General features: G+C 39.5%; 1 protein-coding gene across 1 annotated transcript; it reads left to right on the top strand.

Moving 5' to 3' along the window:
• On the top strand, window positions 1-20,626 carry bcap31 (B cell receptor associated protein 31). The gene is made up of 8 exons (XM_061889261.1): window positions 1-161; window positions 5,133-5,226; window positions 7,098-7,198; window positions 9,674-9,818; window positions 16,310-16,445; window positions 18,205-18,331; window positions 20,126-20,226; window positions 20,321-20,626. Exons 2-8 carry the CDS (start codon window positions 5,135-5,137, stop codon window positions 20,345-20,347), a joined length of 729 nt encoding a protein of 242 aa, XP_061745245.1. The 5' UTR covers window positions 1-161; window positions 5,133-5,134; the 3' UTR covers window positions 20,348-20,626.

Here is a 20,626-nt window from a genome sequence, read left to right as displayed (position 1 = left end):
TCGGCATCGCGATGAGCTGGCTACTTGCACCGGAAACAGGAAGTGGAGTCTCGACACAGCCGAGTGCAGCAAAAAAGGCAAACTAGTCGGCAGTGAAAGACAGTTTGGAATATTTCTGTGACTCTTTTAACACTTTTAGTTAGTGTTTGTAACATCCGCAGGTGAGTCATTTGATAAAGTGTATTCTACTTTATTTGTGGGTTGTACGCCTCCGTAGCTAGCTAGCTTATTGCCTGCAGTTGTTGTTTATGGTCAGGTAGCTCATGTTCGCACTTTGAAGTCTTGTTGAATCAAACATTTATATAGATTGTACAAACTGTAGCGACGCACTTTTTTTTGTTCGGTAAAAGTGGAGAAACTGGGTGTGTTTGAGGCTGTGTCTAATTCCCGCAGCTGTAGCCTGCAGCTTGGGCGAGTCGCGGGAGAGCCACGCCCCCTTCGCTATAGACATCTTCTAAGTAAACACAACATCGAGCTTCTACGAGACGCGGGGCCGCCATCTTGGAGTGGTGGTCCGCTCCACTCAGTGCAATTCATTTGGCAGCAGCAATGAGCTTTCAGCGCATTTAATTAATTTTGCCTCTCTGAATACCACTGATTTTCACGCGTTTTTTTGTCATACGTGTAGCTATGATAGAGGACACATGTTTTGGTGTGTTTTAATATTCATAGTTTACTTAAAGGCCTACTGAAAGGAGATTTTCTTATTTAAACGAGGATAGCAGGTCCATTCTATGTGTCATACTTGATCATCTCGAGATATTGCCATATTTTTGCTGGAAGGATTTAGTACAGAACATCGACGATAAAGTTCGCAACTTCTGGTCGCTCATAAAAAATCCTTGCCTGTACCGGAAGTAGCAGACGATGTGCGCGTGACGTCACCGGTGTGAGGGCTCCTCACATCCTCACATTGTTTATAATTTGAGCAATCTTTTTGCAAATTGCTTCTAGCTATATATTTGAATAATGTGTGGTGCACATTTTGCAAATTAATGGGCACAAATACAGGTTTTTGGTGTCAAAATAACTCATTAAATACTTATGGAAATCTATTCATTTGTAGTCTGGACAATATAACTAAGTATTGCCCTCAAATCAGTCCAACCTTAACCACTATACAGTGTACATCCACGACTAAACAACTGACTAAACTACTACCACAACTTTGTTTACTATTTATAGAATATAATAATGTAGGGTTACTGACTAAACCATCCACAAAATCTCGTCTTGCGATATGCAAATTGCTTGCGCACAATGGAAATGACGTATAATTTGCAAATTGCGCGGGATTGGTGAAATGCTTACAACATCTGCGCGTGGCGTCACGAGTTGCAGGGCTCCACACATATTCACATTGTTTATAATGGGAGCCACCAGCAGTAAGAGTAATTCAGACCAATAAAGCGACAATTTCCCCATTAATTTGAGCGAGGATGAAAGCGGCTCACACTGCCGCTCCGGGGGGCGGGAGTGTGAGCGTTTCAGATGTAATTAGACACATTTACTAGGATAATTCTGGCAGAGCCCGTATCTGCTCATTGTTTTAATAGTGTTTTAGTGAGACGTTTTCAACAAGAAACTCGAGGGAAATTTAAAATTGCAATTTAGTAAACTAAAAAAGCCGTATTGGCATGTGTTGCAATGATAATATTTCATCATTGATAAATAAACTATCAGACTGCGTGGTCGGTAGTAGTGGGTTTCAGTAGGCCTTTAACAGTAATAGAATATTCTAATATGTTATAACTGACCGGACGTCCGAGATCAAAACTGGGAATATAATCCCAGAAAAGGGGGAAAAACGATCAGGTATTTTTAAATTGAAGAAATAATATGATTAGGTTATATAAACATGCATATATCCTACATACACAATGTATGAATACTTAAGATATTTATATATCTTTGGGACCTATAGACCAGGGGTCTCAAACTCAATTTACCTGGGGGCCACTGTATGCAGAAAGTGGGTGAGCCTGGGCCGCAAGAAAAGATTTCTTAAAAAATCTAACATGCACTTTTTAAAGAATTCACCTTCTATGAATGGCTTTCCCGCCCTAGCAACATACTTGCCAACCCTCACGATTTTTCCGGGAGACTCCTGAATTTCAGTGCACCTCCCGACAATCTACCGGTGCAACCATTTTCCCGAATTTGTCCCAATTTTCACCCGGCCGACATTATTAAGGGCTGCCGGGACTGCACTGCCTTTAACGTCCTCTACAACAGTGGTTCTCAACCTTTTTTTCAGTGATGTACCCCCTGTGAATTCAAGTACCCCCTAATCAGAGCAAAGCATTTTTGGTTGGAAAAAAAGAGATAAAGAAGTAAAATACAGCACTATGTCATCAGTTTCTGATTTATTAAATTGTATAACCGTGCAAAATATTGCTCATTTGTAGTGGTCTTTCTTGTACTATTTGGGGAAAAAAAGATATAAAAAATAACTAAAAAACTTGTAGAAAAATAAACAAGTGATTCAATTATAAATAAAGATTTCTACACATAGAAGTAATCATCAACTTAAAGTGCCAACTTTGTGGATTGTAATAGAGATCCATTTGGATTCATGAACTTAATTCTTAACAAAAAAAGAAATCTTTAACATCAATATTTATGGAATATGTCCACAAAAATGTAGCTGTCAATACTGAATATTGCATTGTTGCACATATTTTCACAGTTTATAAACCTATATTCCTATGTTGTTGAAGTGTTAATAAATATATTTATTGGGTATTTATGAATTGCCATTTTTTTTTTTTTAGAATATTTTTAATAAATCTCATTTGTCCCTTGGCATACCTTCACGTACTCCCAGGAGTTAGCACACTCTCAATAAGAGGACTGCAGCTCTACAGCTTGTCATCGCGCACGCCTTAACATCACATGACTAAAAAGACAGTATCATATTATGTGAGACCTGTACAGAACAACGTTAGTGGCTGCAAGACGTACTTGATCAACAGCCATACAGGTAACAATGAGGGTGGCCGTATAAACAACTTTAACACTGTTACAAATATGCGCCACACTTTGAACCCACACCAAACAAGAATGACAAACACATTTTGGGAGAACATCGGCACCCTAACACAACTTAAACACAAGAGAACATATACCAGAACACCTTGCAGCCCTAACTCTCCCGGGCTATTATATACACCACCTCAACCGACGCAAATAGGGAGGGTGAGGACGTGGGGTGTTGGTTGTAGGGGGGGTGTGTATATTGTAGCCCGGAAGAGTTAGGGCTGCATGGGATTCTAGGTATTAGTTCTGTTGTGTTTGTGTTGTATTACGAGATAATTCTGTTCTCCTGAAATGTGTTTGTCATTCTTGTTTGGTGTGGGTTCACAGTCTGGCACATATTTGTAACAGTGTTAAAGTTTTTTTTACGGCCATCCTCAGTGTGACGTGTGTAGCTGTTGATCAAATATGTCTTGTTGTAGCACATGTGCATACTGCACAGCTAGATGCAACGTACTAATAGGCTTGCTCGCTGTCTGTATAGGATGTGGAAGGCACTATTGACAGTGACATTATAGCATCCCCTGAATAATGTTGTATGAGAAAAATCGGCAGAGAATTCGTAAGAATGGATTCCCTGAAAGTCAGGGGACTTCCGGTAAGGTTGGGAACGATGACAAGTATGACGATGACAAGTATGACGCCGTCAAGCGCCGTTCATATTAAACTCGCGGGCTGCACCAACGTTGAATTGTCATATCAAAGTGCGGGCCGCAAAATAACGTCTCACAGGCTGCAATTGGCCCGCGGGCCGCATGATTGAGACCCCTGCTATAGACTGTATCTCTGTTGCTGCAGCAGCAGAGAGTTTATTCTGTCTTGACACTTTGGGTTGATATTTTGTATTACATTCATTCCTTAAATGTTTACATCCATCCATTCATTTTCTACCGTACAGCTGCATTTGGGCGGTAGGCGGCGTACACCCTGGACAAGTCGCCACCTCAACACAGACAAGACAACATTCACACTCAAATTCATACACTAGGGCCAATTTAGTGTTGCCAATCAACTTATCCCCAGGTGCATGTTTTTGGACAGTATGTATTTTTTATGTATGTCGCTTTGGATAAAAGCGTCTGCCAAATACTTAAACATAAACATATATAAACACCTGAAAATCTTTATATCAACTAAAACCACCAATCTGCTTCACTGGATTCAGAATAAAACCAAATTCTGTCTTACCCAACAATGTTCATATTTGAATATTGTTACTTGAAGACTTATTTCTGGTTGCAATTATACTGTTAAAGTATTGTCTTATACTTTGCCTAAAATGAGAATGCATTATAATCGTATTGTGTTATCCATCCATCCATCCATTTTCTACCGCTTATTCCCTTTTTGGGGTCGCGGGGGGCGCTGGCGCCTATCTCAGCTACAATCGGGCGGAAGGCGGGGTACACCCTGGACAAGTCGCCACCTCATCGCAGGGCCAACACAGATAGACAGACAACATTCTCACTCACATTCACACACTAGGGCCAATTTTAGTGGTGCCAATCAACCTATCCCCAGGTGCATGTCTTTGGAAGTGGGAGGAAGCCGGAGTACCCGGAGGGAACCCACGCATTCACGGGGAGGACATGCAAACTCCACACAGAAAGATCCCGAGCCTGGATTTGAACCCAGGACTGCAGGACCTTCGTATTGTGAGGCAGACGCACTAATATACTTTACCTAAAATGAGAATGCATCATAATCAGTGGTGGCTGGTGAAGTTTCACAAAATACAACCAATAGTACGTTAATGTTAAATCTTAATTGTGGAAAGTAAACCCCCGATTCCAATTTTAAACAGTCCGCTCATTTGAGCAGGAAAACGCTGAACACCATCTTTGTTTTCTACCCGTCAACTGTCAGTTTTGGCTGCTCGCCGGCTCCTCATCACCACTTCAAGATGGCGGACCAATTTTTTTCACATCACAGCAGCCAATGCTGCGTCTACTTATAAGATGTCTATGTGTGTCGGGGTTGCCACGCCACCTTCGCTTAAGTGCTCTGTGTGTCCGGGCTGCGTCTAATTTCTGCAGTTTGCGCGCATTCCACAGCTTTCCCTCCCCTTTTCACCTATGTAATGTTGTGTGTGTCAGGGATGAGTCTCCAGTGGACAGCGGTGGCCGCCTTCTTATACGTGGAGGTCTTCTTGGTCCTCCTCTTGTGTATTCCCTTCATTTCTGCTAAGAGGTACGTACAACGCGTCGATGAAAATGGCAGTTCCCATGATGCATTGTGTTAGACTCTCGTAGAACAGTCTTTGTCTTCCTGTTAACCTGACAAGCGCTCTAAAGTTGCGCAAGTGAGAGTTGCAGAAGCCGCTAGGAGTCAAGTGACTTCAGTCAATATTTTTTTTATTTCTTTTAACTTTCAACTCTTGAATGTCTAGTGAGGTGAAATATATTTATATAGCGTTTTTTGTCTAGTGACTCAAAGCACTTTACACAGTGAAACCCAATTTCTAAGTTACATTTAAACCCGTGTGCGTGGCACTGGGAGCAGGTGGGTAAAGTGTCTTGCCCAAGGATACAACGGCAGTGACTAGGATGGCGGAAGTGGGAATTGAACCTAGAACTCCCAAGTTGTTGGCACGGCCACTCTACCAACCGAGCTATATTGCCCCCCTCTAGACCAACTCCCTGTGAGTTTTGGGGGTTTTTCATGTAATTTTTTTCCCTTTTTGTCAAAGAAAACATTGTTTTTTATATGGCAAAATATTCAATATTTTCCTCAGAAATATTTCCAAGGTGAATATTTGATATTAATTAATCGAAACCCTAAATAGGTCAATAATTCATAGCATTGATTTTGATAGAATTTTATTTTTTGATCAATGAGGTTTAAAAAAAATCACATTACAATTTTTGGGGTCCCATTCATAAAAGTGTTAAAAAGAAATCTTAATTTTTTTTGTATTTTTTTCTTCTTTACTTTCAACGCCTGAGTGTCTAGATCAACTCACTGAGTTTTTTTCCCCTCATGTTTTTTGTCAAAGAAAACTATGTTTTTTATATGGCAAACACACAAAATAGGCAATATTTTCCTCAGAAATATTTCAAAGTGGAATATTTGATGGGAAGTAATTGGAGCCTTAAATTCATAACATTGATTTTAATAGATTTTTATTTTTTGTTCAATGAGGTAAAAAAAAAAAAAAAAAACTAAAATTCTTAGGGTTCCAGAAGCGTCCCACTCATAAAAGTGTTAAATAAGTCTTTCTTTTTTAAACTTTCAACTCCTGAGTGTCTAAATCAACTCACTGTGAGTTTATTTTTTTCATGTTTTATTTTTGTTGGTTTTTTGTCAAAGAAAACGTAGTTTTTTATATGGCAAACACACAAAATATGCGATATTTTACTCGGAAATATTTCAAAATGGAATATTTGATGGGAAGTAATTGGAACCTTAAATTCATAACATTGATTTTGATATATTTTTATTTTTTGTTCAATGATGTAAAAAAAAAAAAATCACACTAAAATTCTTAGGGTTCCAAAATGGTCCCACTCATAAAAGTGTTAAAAATAAGTCTTAATTTTTTAACTTTCAACGCTTAAATCTCTAGATCAAGTCTGATTTTAAGGTTTTATTATTTTTTAATATTTTTTTGTGGATATCGTATGCTCTTTTTGTCGTAAAAAAAAACAAAAAAAACACAGTTGTTTTCAATATGGCAAACACACAAACTTTGTAATATTTTCCACAAAAAATATTTCAGAGGGCAATGTTTGATGTAATCAAAGCCCTCAATAGGTCAATAATTCATAACATTGATTTTGATGAATTATTATTTTTTAGCAATGACCGTTTTGAAGAAGGCAGGTTTGTGTTGTTGCAACTTTTTCTTTTTACATTTCACTCTTTTATTCCACTCTTTTTTTTGTAATAGTATTCATAGAATGTGTCAAGGGCCGTAAAAAAAAAAACGTAGCTGCAGGCTGCACTTTGGAAACATTTTATTGATATAGTTCTTACCTCACTGTTTTTGTCATGTGCTGCTTTGGTCGCTAGGTGGAGCCAAATATGGTGCGTTCTCTTTGTAACTGTGTGTGTTGGTCCAGGTGGAACAGCATCTTCCGGTCTCGGCTGGTCCAAACCATTGCCTGGTATGGAAACACTTCCTTTATGGTGGCCATGGCCATCTTGGTCTTCCTGCTCATTGGTAAGTGCGTGCATATGTTCACGACAACACAGTAGAGCCTCTAAAGCCGTGGTATCTGAACTTTTTCCAGCAATCCAAAGTAGGTCAGTATAAGCTAAGCTATCTGAACAAAACATAAGTTGGTGCAGTTCAGAAGACGACGAAATTTTCCGAGAGAATAAACCCACAAGTGACGAACTGTAGTGATACAAAATTTTGCACGAGATGTCATCGTTTTCCTTTTTATTTGGCTTTTTGCAGAACTTAAGCACGCTCATTCAGCGCCGTAACGACTTCTTGTTCGCAAAGATGAAAAGGTACATAAATGGATGTTATGACAAAAAAAAAAAATAGAATATGCGATTTTGGGAGAAATTGTGTGCGGTCGTGAGTTCAGACCCCGGCCGAGTTATACCAAAGACTATAAAAATGGGACCCATTTCCTCCCTGCTTAACACTCGGCATCAAGGGTTGGAATTGGGGGTTAAATCAGCAAAAATGATTCCCGGGCGCAGCCAGCGCTGCTGCTCACTGCTCACCTCACCTCCCAGGGGGTGATCAAGGGTGATGGGTCAAATGCAGAAAATAATTTCGCCACATCTAGCGTGTGTGTGTGACAATAATGGGTTATTTGACTTTTTAAATGGGCAAGCCAAACTTAAATGTTAACAGTTATAATGCGTCAAGTAATAGGTCATGTGACTATGATGCATATAAAATATGGTAAAAAAACAACAAAACTAAACATGCTAAAAGTTAGCATGTATTAAGTTATATAACTGAGGTTCTCGGCTGAATGATAACATTATCATGCCAACAGTTAGCTTATGTCGAGTACCAAAATGTATGACTCCGAGCTGTTTGCCTGCAAAATTGGCTAAAAAACAAAGCTAGCATGCTAATGTTATTACGCCAGAATGCTAACAGTTAGCATGTGTTAAGTACCAAGTTTTGGGAATCTGAGGTGTTTGGCTGTAAAATTGGCACACTAGAATGTTAATGTAGGCATGCTAACAGTTAGCATGTGTCAAGTACCAAGTTAAATAAGTCTGATGTGTTGAACTGCAAGTTTGGCTAATAAAGTTAGCATGTCAATGTTATGACGTTATAATGCTAACAAAATCATGCTAACAGTTAACATGTCAAGTACCACATTTTATGACTCTGAAGTGTTTGGCCTCAAAATTGTCAAAAAAATAAAAATAAGGATGGCATGCTAAGGTTATTACGCTTGAATGCTGACATTATCATGCTAACAGTAAGCATGTGTCAAGTACCAAGTTATAGGAATCTGAAAGTGTTTGCCTGTAAAATTTGCACACAGAAAATTGCCACTAGAATGCTAAAGTAGGCATCCAACAATGCTTTTGTTAGCATGCTGACATTATCATGCTAACAGTAAGCATGTGTCAAGTACCAAGTTATAGGAATCTGAAAGTGTTTGCCTGTAAAATTTGCAAAAAAAATTGCCACTAGAATGCTAATGTCTTTGAGGTGTTTGGCCGCAACATTGGCAGAAAACAGGGTAACATGCTAATGGTATTACGCTAGAATAATCATGTTCACAGTTAGCATGTGTCCAGTACCAAGTTACATGAATCTGAGGTGTTGGGCTGTAAAATTGGCAAAAATAAAATTAAATGCTAATGAAGTCATGCTACAATGCTAATGTTAGCATGTGTCAAGTACCAAGTCATATGAGTCTGAGCTATGTTTTTGGCTGCTAAATGGCTACAAAAATTACTGTGCAAACAATTGGCATTTTTTAAGGACCAAGTTATGAGTCTGAGGCATTTGGCTGCAAAAATGGCTATACAATTAGCAGGTTAAAGATTTAGCTTAACATAAAATAATTGACCTACCATATTTCCTTGAATTGCCGCAGGGCATATAGTATGCACCTGCCTTGAATTACTGCCGGCTCAAACTCTCTTCCCAAAATAATTCACGCATGCTTAGTATTACCAACTGGTCAAACTCGTGACGTCCCGAGTGACACTTCCCCTGTCATCATTTTCAAAATGGAGGAGGCTGATTTCAATACCGGTAATTTGAAATCGCATAAAGGGAAGAAGATTAAGAGCTATTCAGTCGGATTTAAGGTCCAAGCTTACATCACACTCAAATTTTTACTACATGCCTTTGGTAAGTGCCGGAGTGAGAAGAGGTTTTAAAATAATTAGCGCATGCTTACTTTTACCGCATGCCTTTGGTAAGCGCAAGACAGAGAAGAGGTTTTAAATTAATTAACGCTACCGGCGGAAATTCAAGGAAATATGGTATATTGTATTGATTGTAGTATCTTTAGTGTTTAAGGTGTATCAACGTCACCCCCACATCCTTTTGATTTTTATTTACGCCGCCCTCGCTGGAAAAAGTTTGGATACCCTTTTTTTTTAGAGGTTCCTGCCGTGCCGAAATGGCCGCCCATTCGACACGGAATTGCGTGCAGTTGTGGCATAGCGGTGATGATGTCACTTGGCCGTGTTGTTGCAGACGCCTTCCGCGAGGTGAGGAAGTACAGCGTGACGGAGAAGGTGGACCTGAGCAACAATCCAACAGCCGTGGAGCACATTCACATGAAGCTCTTTCGAGCTCAAAGAAATCTTTACATCGCGGGATTCGCTCTCCTGCTCTGTCTGTGAGTACACACACACGCACACACACACACACACACACACACACACACACACACACACACACACACACACTATGCTGAACATCTTAATAATAGATTAGATTTATGTAACACGTTTTTTGTTTTTTTTTGTCAAAAATAAATCAATATATTAAGAATATATAGGAAATACTACCGGTAGATAATTTCTCATGTGGGAAAAAATGGCCGATTATTTAATATACAATTCAAATAATTTATTTTATTTTTTTGTTACATCTGTCAGAATTCGTAAAAAAAAAATTGACAAAAATTTCATGATGGGAAAAAATCATGCCATCAATAGTTTAAAAAAACTATATTAATAAACATAGATATTAATATGTGATTCTAATAATTTTTTTCATCCCTATTAAAGTCAATTTATTAAGAATGTAAAAAAAAATACTAGTTAGTTTATTAACATGTGAAAATAAATAAATTGTAAATTAATTTAAGATTGAAATTGTATGGATATTTAATTTTATTAATGGCAAATCTATCATAATTGCTAATTCGTTTAAAAATGAAATTATTACACAAATAAAAATCATGCCGTGAGTCATATAAAAAAGTAGTATATTACTTAATGTTTTCAATTATTTAATTATGTGACTATTTTTGGTCAAAATTAAATCAATATACAAATATATAGGAAATACTAGTTAATTTTTTAAGATGTAAAATCGATGAATTTTTAATTTAAGATTAATATTGTATTTAATTTTCTTAATGGTCTATCTATTAATTTTCCTGAAGGAATAAATAAGGATCTATCTATCTATCTATCCATCTATCATAATTTGTTAAAAAAAGGTTGTTAAAAATGAAATTATTACACATATAAAAATCATGCCATGAGTAGTTTAAAAAAGTAATATATTATTAAATGTTTTCAAATATTTAATTATGAGACAATTTTTTTTTGTCAAAGTAAATCAATATCAAAACCTATAGGAAATACTCATTTATCAACAAGTATAAATCAATAAATTGATTGAGTGATTGAAGATTAAAACAATTACATTGATACTGTTTTTAATTTTCTTAATGGTAGATCTATCATAATTGGTAATCCGTAAAAAAAAAAAGTTGTTGAAAATTAAATTATTACACAAATAAAATTCATGCCATGAGTAGTTTTCAAAAAAGTAATTTATGATTGGAAATGTTTAATTATTGTGATAGTTTTTAAATCAATATAAAAATATATAGGAAATACTCGTTAATTTATTGACATGTGAAATTGAATAAATTGTCAATTAATTCATTTTTGGTTAAATACAATATCAATATAAATATTTCAATCGTAAATGAATGAATTGACTATGTATGGATTTTCACATGTTAATAAATTAACAAGTATTTTCTATACATCTAATAGATTTTTGACCAAAAAATAGTTACGCTACAATTACATATTACTTTTTTATATAACTATTTATGGCATGATTTGTTTTATTTGTCAAAATCTTTACCAATTCTACTTTGTTTCTGCAAATTACTGATTCTGATCGATTTAACATCAAGGAAATGAGATACAGTATCAATTTATGTTCAATCAATTACAATCTGTGGTTCGTAAAAAAACACTTTTATTATGGTTTCCTGTGGACGGGACTCTCGCTGCTGTCTTGGATCCGCTTGAACTGAACTCTCGCGGCTGTGTTGGAGCCACTATGGATTGAACTTTCACCCGCTCGACATCCATTCCTTTCGGTCCCCTAGAGAGGGGGGGTTGCCCACATCTGAGGTCCTCTCCAAGGTTTCTCATAGTCAGCATTGTCACTGGCATCCCACTGGATGTGAATTCTCTCTGCCCACTGGGTGTGAGTTTTCCTTGCCCTTTTGTGGGTTCTTCCGAGGATGTTGTAGTCGTAATGATTTGTGCAGTCCTTTGAGACATTTGTGATTTGGGGCTATATAAATAAACATTGATTGATTGATTGATTGATACAAATAATGCTACAAATGTTTTAAATACATATGTATATTAATGAATATAAATATTTTAAATATTACATTAAATGTACATTTTGGGAACGGCGTGGCGTGGTTGTGAGAGTGGCTGTGCTGGAAACCTGAGAGTTCCTGGTTCCATCCCCACCTTCTACCAACCTTGTCCGTTATGTCCTTGAGCAAGACACTTCACCCTTGCTCCTAATGGGTGGTGGTTAGGGTCTTGCATGGCAGCTCCCGCCATCAGTGTGTGAATGTGTGTGTGTGTGTGTGTGTGTGTGTGTGTGTGTGTGTGTGTGTGTGTGTGTGTGGAAATAATGTCAAAGCGCTTTGAGTACCTTGAAGGTAGAAAAGCGCTATACAAGTATAACCCATTCATGTATATTTGTTATAAATATTACATTACACGTACATTTTAATATTTAATTTAATTATATTTGTTTTAGTCTGAATGGTAGTTAGGCAACACTAAATGGTCCCTAGTGTGTGAATGTGAGTGTGAATGTCGATCTGTGTTGGCCCTGCGATAAGGTGGCGACTTGTCCAGGGTGTACACCGCCTTCCGCCCGATTGTGGCTGAGATAGGTGCCAGCACCCCCCGCAACCCTAAAAAGGGAATAAGCGGTAGAAAATGGATGGATGGTAGTTATTTCATGAAAAATAGAAATAACAAAATCATCCTTTCATGTTGGTTGTTGATGTAGGAAGAGCAGCTGCCAGCAGGGGGCGCTGTACACACACACACACACACAAACACACACACACATACAGTAGTGACCAGTAGACTTCCATTTTGGTACACGAGTTAGTGGAAGGGTTGGCAGCTGATCGGTTATTTCCGGACGGTGTGTGACTCGCACGCCATATTTGGGCCACTGAGTCGCCTCTGCGTCAGTCGTCTCGTCTCTTTGCGCTCATGTGCCTAAACGCATCATTCATTCATTCATTTATTCATTCATTCGTTAATGTTCCAACTCATCATTAAGGTACAAAACATGGCGCCTCACTTTCATTCCATGAATGACATTCCCCCTTGCTCCTTCGTGCTTACATCATCACCACCTGTCAACGCCACGCGCTCACTGTGTGTGTGTGTGTGTGTGTGTGTGTGTGTGTGTGTGTGTGTGTGTGTGTGTGTGTGTGTGTGTGTGTGTGTGTGTGTGTCTGTGTGTCTGTGTGTGTGTTTCTAAATATAAAATCACTACACACTATAACACACACACACACACACACACACACACACACACACACATCTTTTTCTGCAGCCAGTGTCGGCTCACTTTTAACTGTCCAAACCCGAGGTTCTCAAACTGTGGTACAGGTGCCACTACTTTTATGCAGGCTCCACCTGGTGGTCCGCCAAAGAATAACTTAAGTGATTAGTGTTTTATTTTTAAAATGTTCAAACACAGTGTTACTGTTCAAACTGTGGGTAATGTTATAGTAGCTATAAATGTTAAATATACTTAATATAATCTGTGCCTTGTTTTTTTAATGAATATGTAGGCCTCCTTGCATTGTACAGTGTACTGGTACTAGTATAGTATCGCGGTATTAATGAATCAAAAACGGTACTATACCTCTGTTTGAAAAGTACCGGTTCTCTTATTGTTTTTTGGGGTTATTTTTAACGGGCATGACATTGCTGGATTTACAAGCAGAGGAGCGTGTTCGGCAGCGCACACACACGGAGTACTTACAAGCAGACACGGTCTGTAGACAGAAAAGGGAGAACGGACGCATTTTGGCTTAAAAACTGACGATAAAGGTGAAGTTATAACACTAAAATTCCCCTTAGGAAGAGGTGCTTTAAGACATGGATAGCTAGTTAGCAGCTAACATCGAGCTGCAGTCGGCAGTGTTTTAGCTACTTCTAAATCACTAATTCTCGCCTCCATGGCGACAAATTAAGTTCCTTACAAGTAGCATTATCACTGCAGGAAGAGGAATAGCTAAACATGCTTCACTATACACCGTAGGAGGATGCAGTAGCTCACCGCTAACAGCAAGCAAGCACCCCTGGATGTAAACAAATGCCATGGGTGGAGCTACATCTGACATCCACTGTAATGATACCAAGTACAAGAGTGTATCTAGTCGATACTACTATGATTAAATCGACAGGTGCAATGGATGTCGAGTGGACCTAGTTAATAATGTGAGAATATTATGTTTATAAACTCAGGAAATATGTCCATGGTCACATGAGTACTTTGAATATGACCAATGTATGATCCTGTAACGACTTGGTATCAGATCAATACCCAAATGTGTGGTATCATCGAAAACTAATGTAAAGTATCAAGCAACAGAAGAATCAGTGATTATTACATTTGAACACAAGTGTAGATAGAACATGTTGAAAGTAAATTGACAAGTAGATTAATAATACATTTTAACAGTTTGTCCTTCATAATAACAAAATAATAGAACAAATGAAACATGTTACTGCATATGTCAGCAGACTAATTAGGAACCTTTGTTTGTTTACTTAATACTAAAAGACAAGTTGTCTTGTATGTTCACTATTTTATTTAATGACTAAGTTGCAATAAGAAACATATGTTTAATGTACCCTAAGATGTTTTTTTTTTAAATAAAGCTAATAATGACATTATTTGTGGTCCCCCTTTATTTAGAAAAGTACCGAAATACATTTTGGTACCGGAACAACCCTAAGGCCTACTTTGCTACTGTATTTTAATTTTGGTCATTAAAGTGGTACTTGGAGAGCCAAGTGTTTTTTGAGGTGATACTTGGTGATAAGAGTTATAGAACCACTACTCTAAACTCACTTTTTGCTGTTAAAACCTCATCCAAGCTCACTTTTTACCTTAAAAACCTCATCCAAGCTCACTTTGTACCTTTTAAACCCCATCCAGGCCCACCTTTTACCTTAAAAACCTCATTCACGCTCACATTTTACCTTATAAACTTCATCCAGGCTCACATTTTACCTAAAAAACCCTATCCAGCCTCACCTTTAACCCTAAAAACCTCATCCAGGCTCACCTTGTACCTTTTTTAAAACCTCATCCAGGCTCACCTTCTACCTTTTAAAACCTCATCCAGGCTCACCTTGTACCTTTTGAAACCTCATCCAGGCTCACCTTTAACCCTAAAAACCTCATCCAGCCTCACCTTGTACCTTTTAAAACCTCATCCAGGCTCACCTTGTACCTTTTTAAAACAGGGGTCGGCAACCCGTGGCTCCGGAGCCGCATGCGGCTCTTCGATCACTCTGGTGTGGCTCAGCTGTAAACTTGCTGACCTTCCCGATTTTACCGGGAGATTTTTGATCTCAGTGCCTTTCCTTTAAATTGTTTGAGGTTTGCATACAGCGATTTTCACTCGGACAGCAACATTGAGGGCGGGCCGTGATGGCATCTTCAAATACATGTAGTTGTGCCCGCTGTTACACAACTCTATGTGCGTGCCGGCTGGTCACGTATTGTGTGAAACCTCATATACAATCTCATGCGATTGAAAAGCATACTTGTTCAACAGCCATGCAGGTTACACTGAGGGTTGTCATATAAACAACTTTAACACTCTTACTAATATGCGCTACACTGTGAACCCACACCAAACAAGAATGACAAACACTTTTCGTGAAAACATCCGCACTGTAACACAACATAAACACAACATAACAAATATAATTATGTCGTGTTACAGTGCGGATGTTTTCCCGAAATGTATTTGTCATTCTTGTTTGGAGTGGGTTCACAGTGTGGCGCATATTTGTAACTGTGTTAAAGTTGTTTAAACTGGCACCCTCAGTGTGACCTTTATTTGGTTGTTGAACAAGAATGCCTTGCAGTCGTATGTGTGCGTCTGCAGAAGCCACATACAACACGTGACCTGGCAGGTAAACCTTTTGTACTATTTGTGGAGGGCACGCACTTATTTTCGTTGAATGGGTTATATTCAGCAGACGTCCGAGGTAATAGTCACTCTGTAACCCGCTAGTCTCCCGGACAAATCGGGAGGAATTGTATGCGTGATGCTAATAAGTGGCATTCATATAAAACTCACAGGCTGCACTAACATCAAATCTTCAAATTTAATTGCGGGCCACGTGTCTGAGACCCCTGGTTTATACATAGCACAAAGCAAAAAAAAACAAAAAACTATACAGTGTTATTTCATTATAAATATCAAGAGTCTTGTGGCTCCCATTATTTTCTTTATTTTGTGAAACGGGTCGAAATGGCTCTTTGAGTGGTAAAGTTTTCCGACCCCTGCTTTAAAACCTCGTCCAGGCTCACCTTGTACCTTTTTTAAAACCTCGTCCAGGCTCACCTTGTACCTTTTTTAAAACCTTATCCAAGCTCACTTTTAATTGTTAAAACCTCATCCATGCTCAACTTTTACCTTACGAAACTCACCCAAATTCACTTTTTAACCGTCAAAACCTCCATCCAAACTCTTACAATTCAATCCAAACCTGTTTGAAACATACTTCAAACTAAGTCTAAGGGTTGTTGACGATGATTGTGCGTGTGTACGTGCAGGTTGCTGCGTCGTCTGGCCACGCTTCTCTCCCAGCAGGCCTTGCTGATGGCTTCTAACGAGGCGTTCAAGAAGCAGGCGGAGGGCGCGAGCAAAGCCGCCAAAAGCTTCATGGAGGAGAACGAAGTGCTGCAGGGCGTAAGTCACTCTTCCCCTTGCCAGCGGGGGCGCTACACCCTATGGCTGCTGCTGCGTGCCGAATGACTATTTATTCACGTGTACTCATATTTATTTTTAAATGAGAGGGCAGCGGCTGAATATTACATGACTGCTATTTCTAATACTCCTGTACACTTGCCTGTGTCAAATCCGTAAAGACCAGAATAGAAAGAACATTGGTCGGCCTTTTGTGGGCGGAGTCTTGGTGTATCAGTATGTGAAAGTAAGACGACGCCCTGTTTTTTTGTTTTTTTATTTATTTATGATGGTCAGCTGACTGTGTCAGTGGTCAGCTGCTGCACTCACTCACTGACTGTTGCCTTCATTGACCTCATTACAGTCAGGACCACTGACTACTCACTCCATAGAGACTGTGTGTGTAGGTGAAACAGGTGTGAATTCTAAATGCTCCACCACCACACAGTTTGTGTGTGTGTGTGTGTGTGTGTGTGTGTGTGTGTGTGTGTGTGTGTGTGTGTGTGTGTGTGTGTGTGTGTGTGTGTGTGTGTGTGTGTGTGTGTGTGTGTGTGTGTGTGTGTGTGTGTGTTTTTCTTGTATTTCTACCATTCTTCAGACCTCAACAATGAAAAGTACTTTCCATAAGAGGACCGGTGATTAAGTTAGGACCGAAATCATGGTCCCAATACGGAAAACCATTGCATTTAATAGAGAGCCAAATACTACAGTCCGTGAACATTGCTCCAAAGTCAGGATTTTTGGTTGATTTAATGTGAAAAGTAAACATTGACAGGTGCAATGGCAGCATTATATGATAAAACAAGCTAAAGGACTTCTCTAATCATCACCTGGCCGTTTTTCGGGGGGAACAGCTGATTTTACGACTTCTGGTGCTGACGTAAAACAACCCCCGTCCCATGTGTGATCATAGGATACACTACGGTACCAAGACTATAGTGGCCATTAACAGTTAGCTTCTACAGCCGTGTTGCCCAAAGTGCGGCACAGGGGCCATCTGTGGCCCGTGACTCCTATGTGTGGTGTTTGGGTCTGTGGGACCTGTTTTCATTTTTTATTAAAAGAAAAATTATACAATTATTGAATTTTTCAAACTGAGACTCAAACAAACTTCTGTGAAGAACATATATCAGAATACATATTTAATGACCATACACCCCCCTACACATTTCTGTTACATATAAGATGTAACTAATAGAAGTGTGGAAATTGATGTTCTGTGTACCACATGCACCCACCCACCAACACACACACAGAGCTGGCCTCGACAGGAGGAGGACAGAGTGTCGGTACACAGAACATCAGAGGGTCAAATGCGCGAGAAAATGAGAGCAGACAGTGTTGACAAACAATGTTTCAACCTTGTGTGGGAACTGCAGGTGCAGAAACCCAAAAGAAAAATCCCTGTGGGATGCAGAAACCAGCAGAGAAATTTTCCGTGCAATGTTCATATTGTTACTCAGCCAGCGTTTGTGGGTCTGATGGACCCGTTGCATTTTGTGGCTTTTAATGCCTCACAATCAAACACTCTTATGTTAAAATACTGAGCAGATGTTTATTGGGATAAGTTAAACATCTGTGTTTGATTGTGAGGCATTAAAAGCCACAAAATGCAACGGGTCCATCAGACCCGCTGGTGGAGTAACATCAATATGAATATTTTACAACAAAACAAAAATAGAGCTCTCATTTGCATTGGTGACGGGAGACCCTATAAGTGACATATCACCTGTCTTCACCTCTGTCTTCTTGGTCTGGTTAGAAACTACGAGACGCTGGCGTTGAGGTGCCCGAGGCGGGCAAAAAAGGAGGCGGAGTCCAGGAAGAGAACAAGACTCTAAAGGGGGAAGTGAAGTCTTTGACGGAGGAACTGGAAGCCACCAAGAAAGGTGTGTGTGTGTGTGTGTGTGTGTGTGTGTGTGTGTGTGTGTGTGTGTGTGTGTGTGTGGAGGCTAAGAAGGAAGCCAATGCTAACTGGCTATCTTTGGCTTTGAAGCTTATTGTGTGTGTGCATGTTCTTGCAATGCTTACTTAATGGGGACATCGCTCTGTTTACACAAGTCACCTTTAGGGGACCTCTGACGGTATGGGGACAAAAAAACAGGTTCCCTAAAGGGAAACCTTTTTTAAATGATAGTCATATCCATTCTGAAGATGCCTAAGTGATTTTTAAGCTTTGGCCCGTAAAACATGTTTACTGGTTAGTTTAAGTGTGAGATTTGCTTTAACATTTAAGTGGTGAAACTTCCTATTAGAGGACAGCTGCTGTTGTGCTGTATTCTGAGGATCATGTCATTTAATTTGAAATTTTTGTTTTTTTAAATGGTCCTCAGTAGTCACGTACAATTTGTGTGAATTATGCTAAATGATTTAAATTTGGTTCCCATGAACCATATTAACACTTTTTCCCCAGGGTCCCCAGTGAGAATGATCAACACATTACTTCATCAAGCCAGAGATTTAAAGGCCTACTGAAATTAGATTTTCTTATTTAAACGGGGATAGCAGGTCCCTTCAATGTGTCAATCTTGATCGTTTTGCAATATTGCCATATTTTTGCTGAAAGGATTTAGTAGAACACATCGACGATAAAGTTCGCAACTTTTGGTGCTGATAAAAAAGCCTTGTCTTCACCGGAAGTCGCAGACGATGACGTCACAAGGGTGAGGGCTCCTCACGTCCTCACATTGTTTCTAATGGGAGCCTCCAGCAGCAAGAGCTATTCGGACCGAGAAAACGATAATTTCCCCATTAATTTGAGCGAGGATGAAAGATTCGTGGATGATGATAATGATAGCGAAGGACTAGAAGAAGAAAAAAAGGCGATTGCATTGGGACGGATTCAGATGTTTTTAGACACATTTACTAGGATAATTCTGGGAAATCCCTTATCTTTCTATTGTGTTGCTAGTGTTTTAGTGAGATTAAATAGTACCTGATAGTCGGATGGGTGTGTCCACGGGTGTCTTGAGGCCAGTGTGTGAGGGAAGTCACAGCAGATACAAGGATGGCGCAAACTCCACAGATCTCCGGTAAGAGGCGACTTTTTAACACAATTTTCTCACCGAAACCTGCCGGTTGACACATGGTTGGGAACCATATTCGCTTGACCGCTCTGATCCATAGTAAAGCTTCACCTCCGGGAATTTTAAACAAGGAATCACCGTGTGTTTGTGTGGCTAAAGGCTAAAGCTTCCCAACTCCATCTTTCTACTTCAACTTCTCCATTATTAATTGAACAAATTGCAAAAGATTCAGCAACACAGATGTCCAGAATACTGTTTAATTGCCCGATGAAAAGAGACGACTTTTAGCCGTGAGTGGTGCTGCGCTAATATTTCCTGACAGTCCATGACGTCACGCGCAGGCGTCATCATTCCGAGACGTTTTCAACAAGAAATTCTGCGGGAAATTTAAAATTGCAATTTAGTAAACTAAACCGGCCATATTGGCATGTGTTGCAATGTTAATATTTCATCAGTAATATATAAACTATCAGACTGCGTGGTGTGTAGTAGTGGGTTTCAGTAGGCCTTTAAAGACATGTATGAGCTAACTGGGCAGTGGCCAATTTACCTAAAAAAATGGTATGCCTCCACAACCTGTAGAAAGGGTGGTCCCCACAAGTCATGATCAAAAACTTGGTCCCCATTCCAAATGATAACCTGTGTGTGTGTGTGTAGCGCTGCAAAAGTCGGATGGTGACGTTCGTGCCATGAAAAAGCAAGCTGGAAACTTAACGGTGGAATACGACAGACTACTGGACGAACACAGCAAACTGCTGGTAAAACAAACACACAACCACACTTCCTGTCCGGCTGCAAGCTTCCCTCCAGCCCGCAGGAGGCGCTCACCACGTCGGTTTTCATCCCTAACAGGCCAGCGGCGACAAAAAGTCCGACTGAGGAGGACGACGAAGGTCTGCATCCTGTTGACGCCGTCCTCAACGTCATGGGTCCTCTGCAGTGTGTGATGTCACTTCCTGTCAGCTCGCTTCCATCTTTACGGACGGTTTGTTTCCCACTGAGGAATTCTTTCAAAGTAAGACTTCGAGCCACAAGTTGACTCTCTCAGCTCTCATGTAGTTTAGCATCACTTGTTAGCATGGCGGGCTTGTGTTGTTTATTCACGTTGTTATGGAAACGGCCAACACGGCACGCTGTCAATAAACAACCTATTGCAAA

This window comes from Nerophis ophidion, linkage group LG27 (genome assembly GCF_033978795.1).
Source record: "Nerophis ophidion isolate RoL-2023_Sa linkage group LG27, RoL_Noph_v1.0, whole genome shotgun sequence".
Taxonomy (NCBI): Eukaryota; Metazoa; Chordata; class Actinopteri; order Syngnathiformes; family Syngnathidae; genus Nerophis; species Nerophis ophidion.
The sequence above is the reverse complement of the archived record's forward strand: the minus strand, read 5'-3'. Positions and strand labels throughout refer to the sequence as shown.

Bases quoted from the DNA above. Each gene is read 5' to 3' on its own strand.
- bcap31 (XM_061889261.1), top strand. From the start codon at position 5,135: ATGAGTCTCCAGTGGACAGCGGTGGCCGCCTTCTTATACGTGGAGGTC. The intron at 16,446-18,204 runs GTAAGTCACTCT...TGGTCTGGTTAG, and splicing joins AGAACGAAGTGCTGCAGGGC to AAACTACGAGACGCTGGCGT. The intron at 18,332-20,125 runs GTGTGTGTGTGT...GTGTGTGTGTAG, and splicing joins ACTGGAAGCCACCAAGAAAG to CGCTGCAAAAGTCGGATGGT.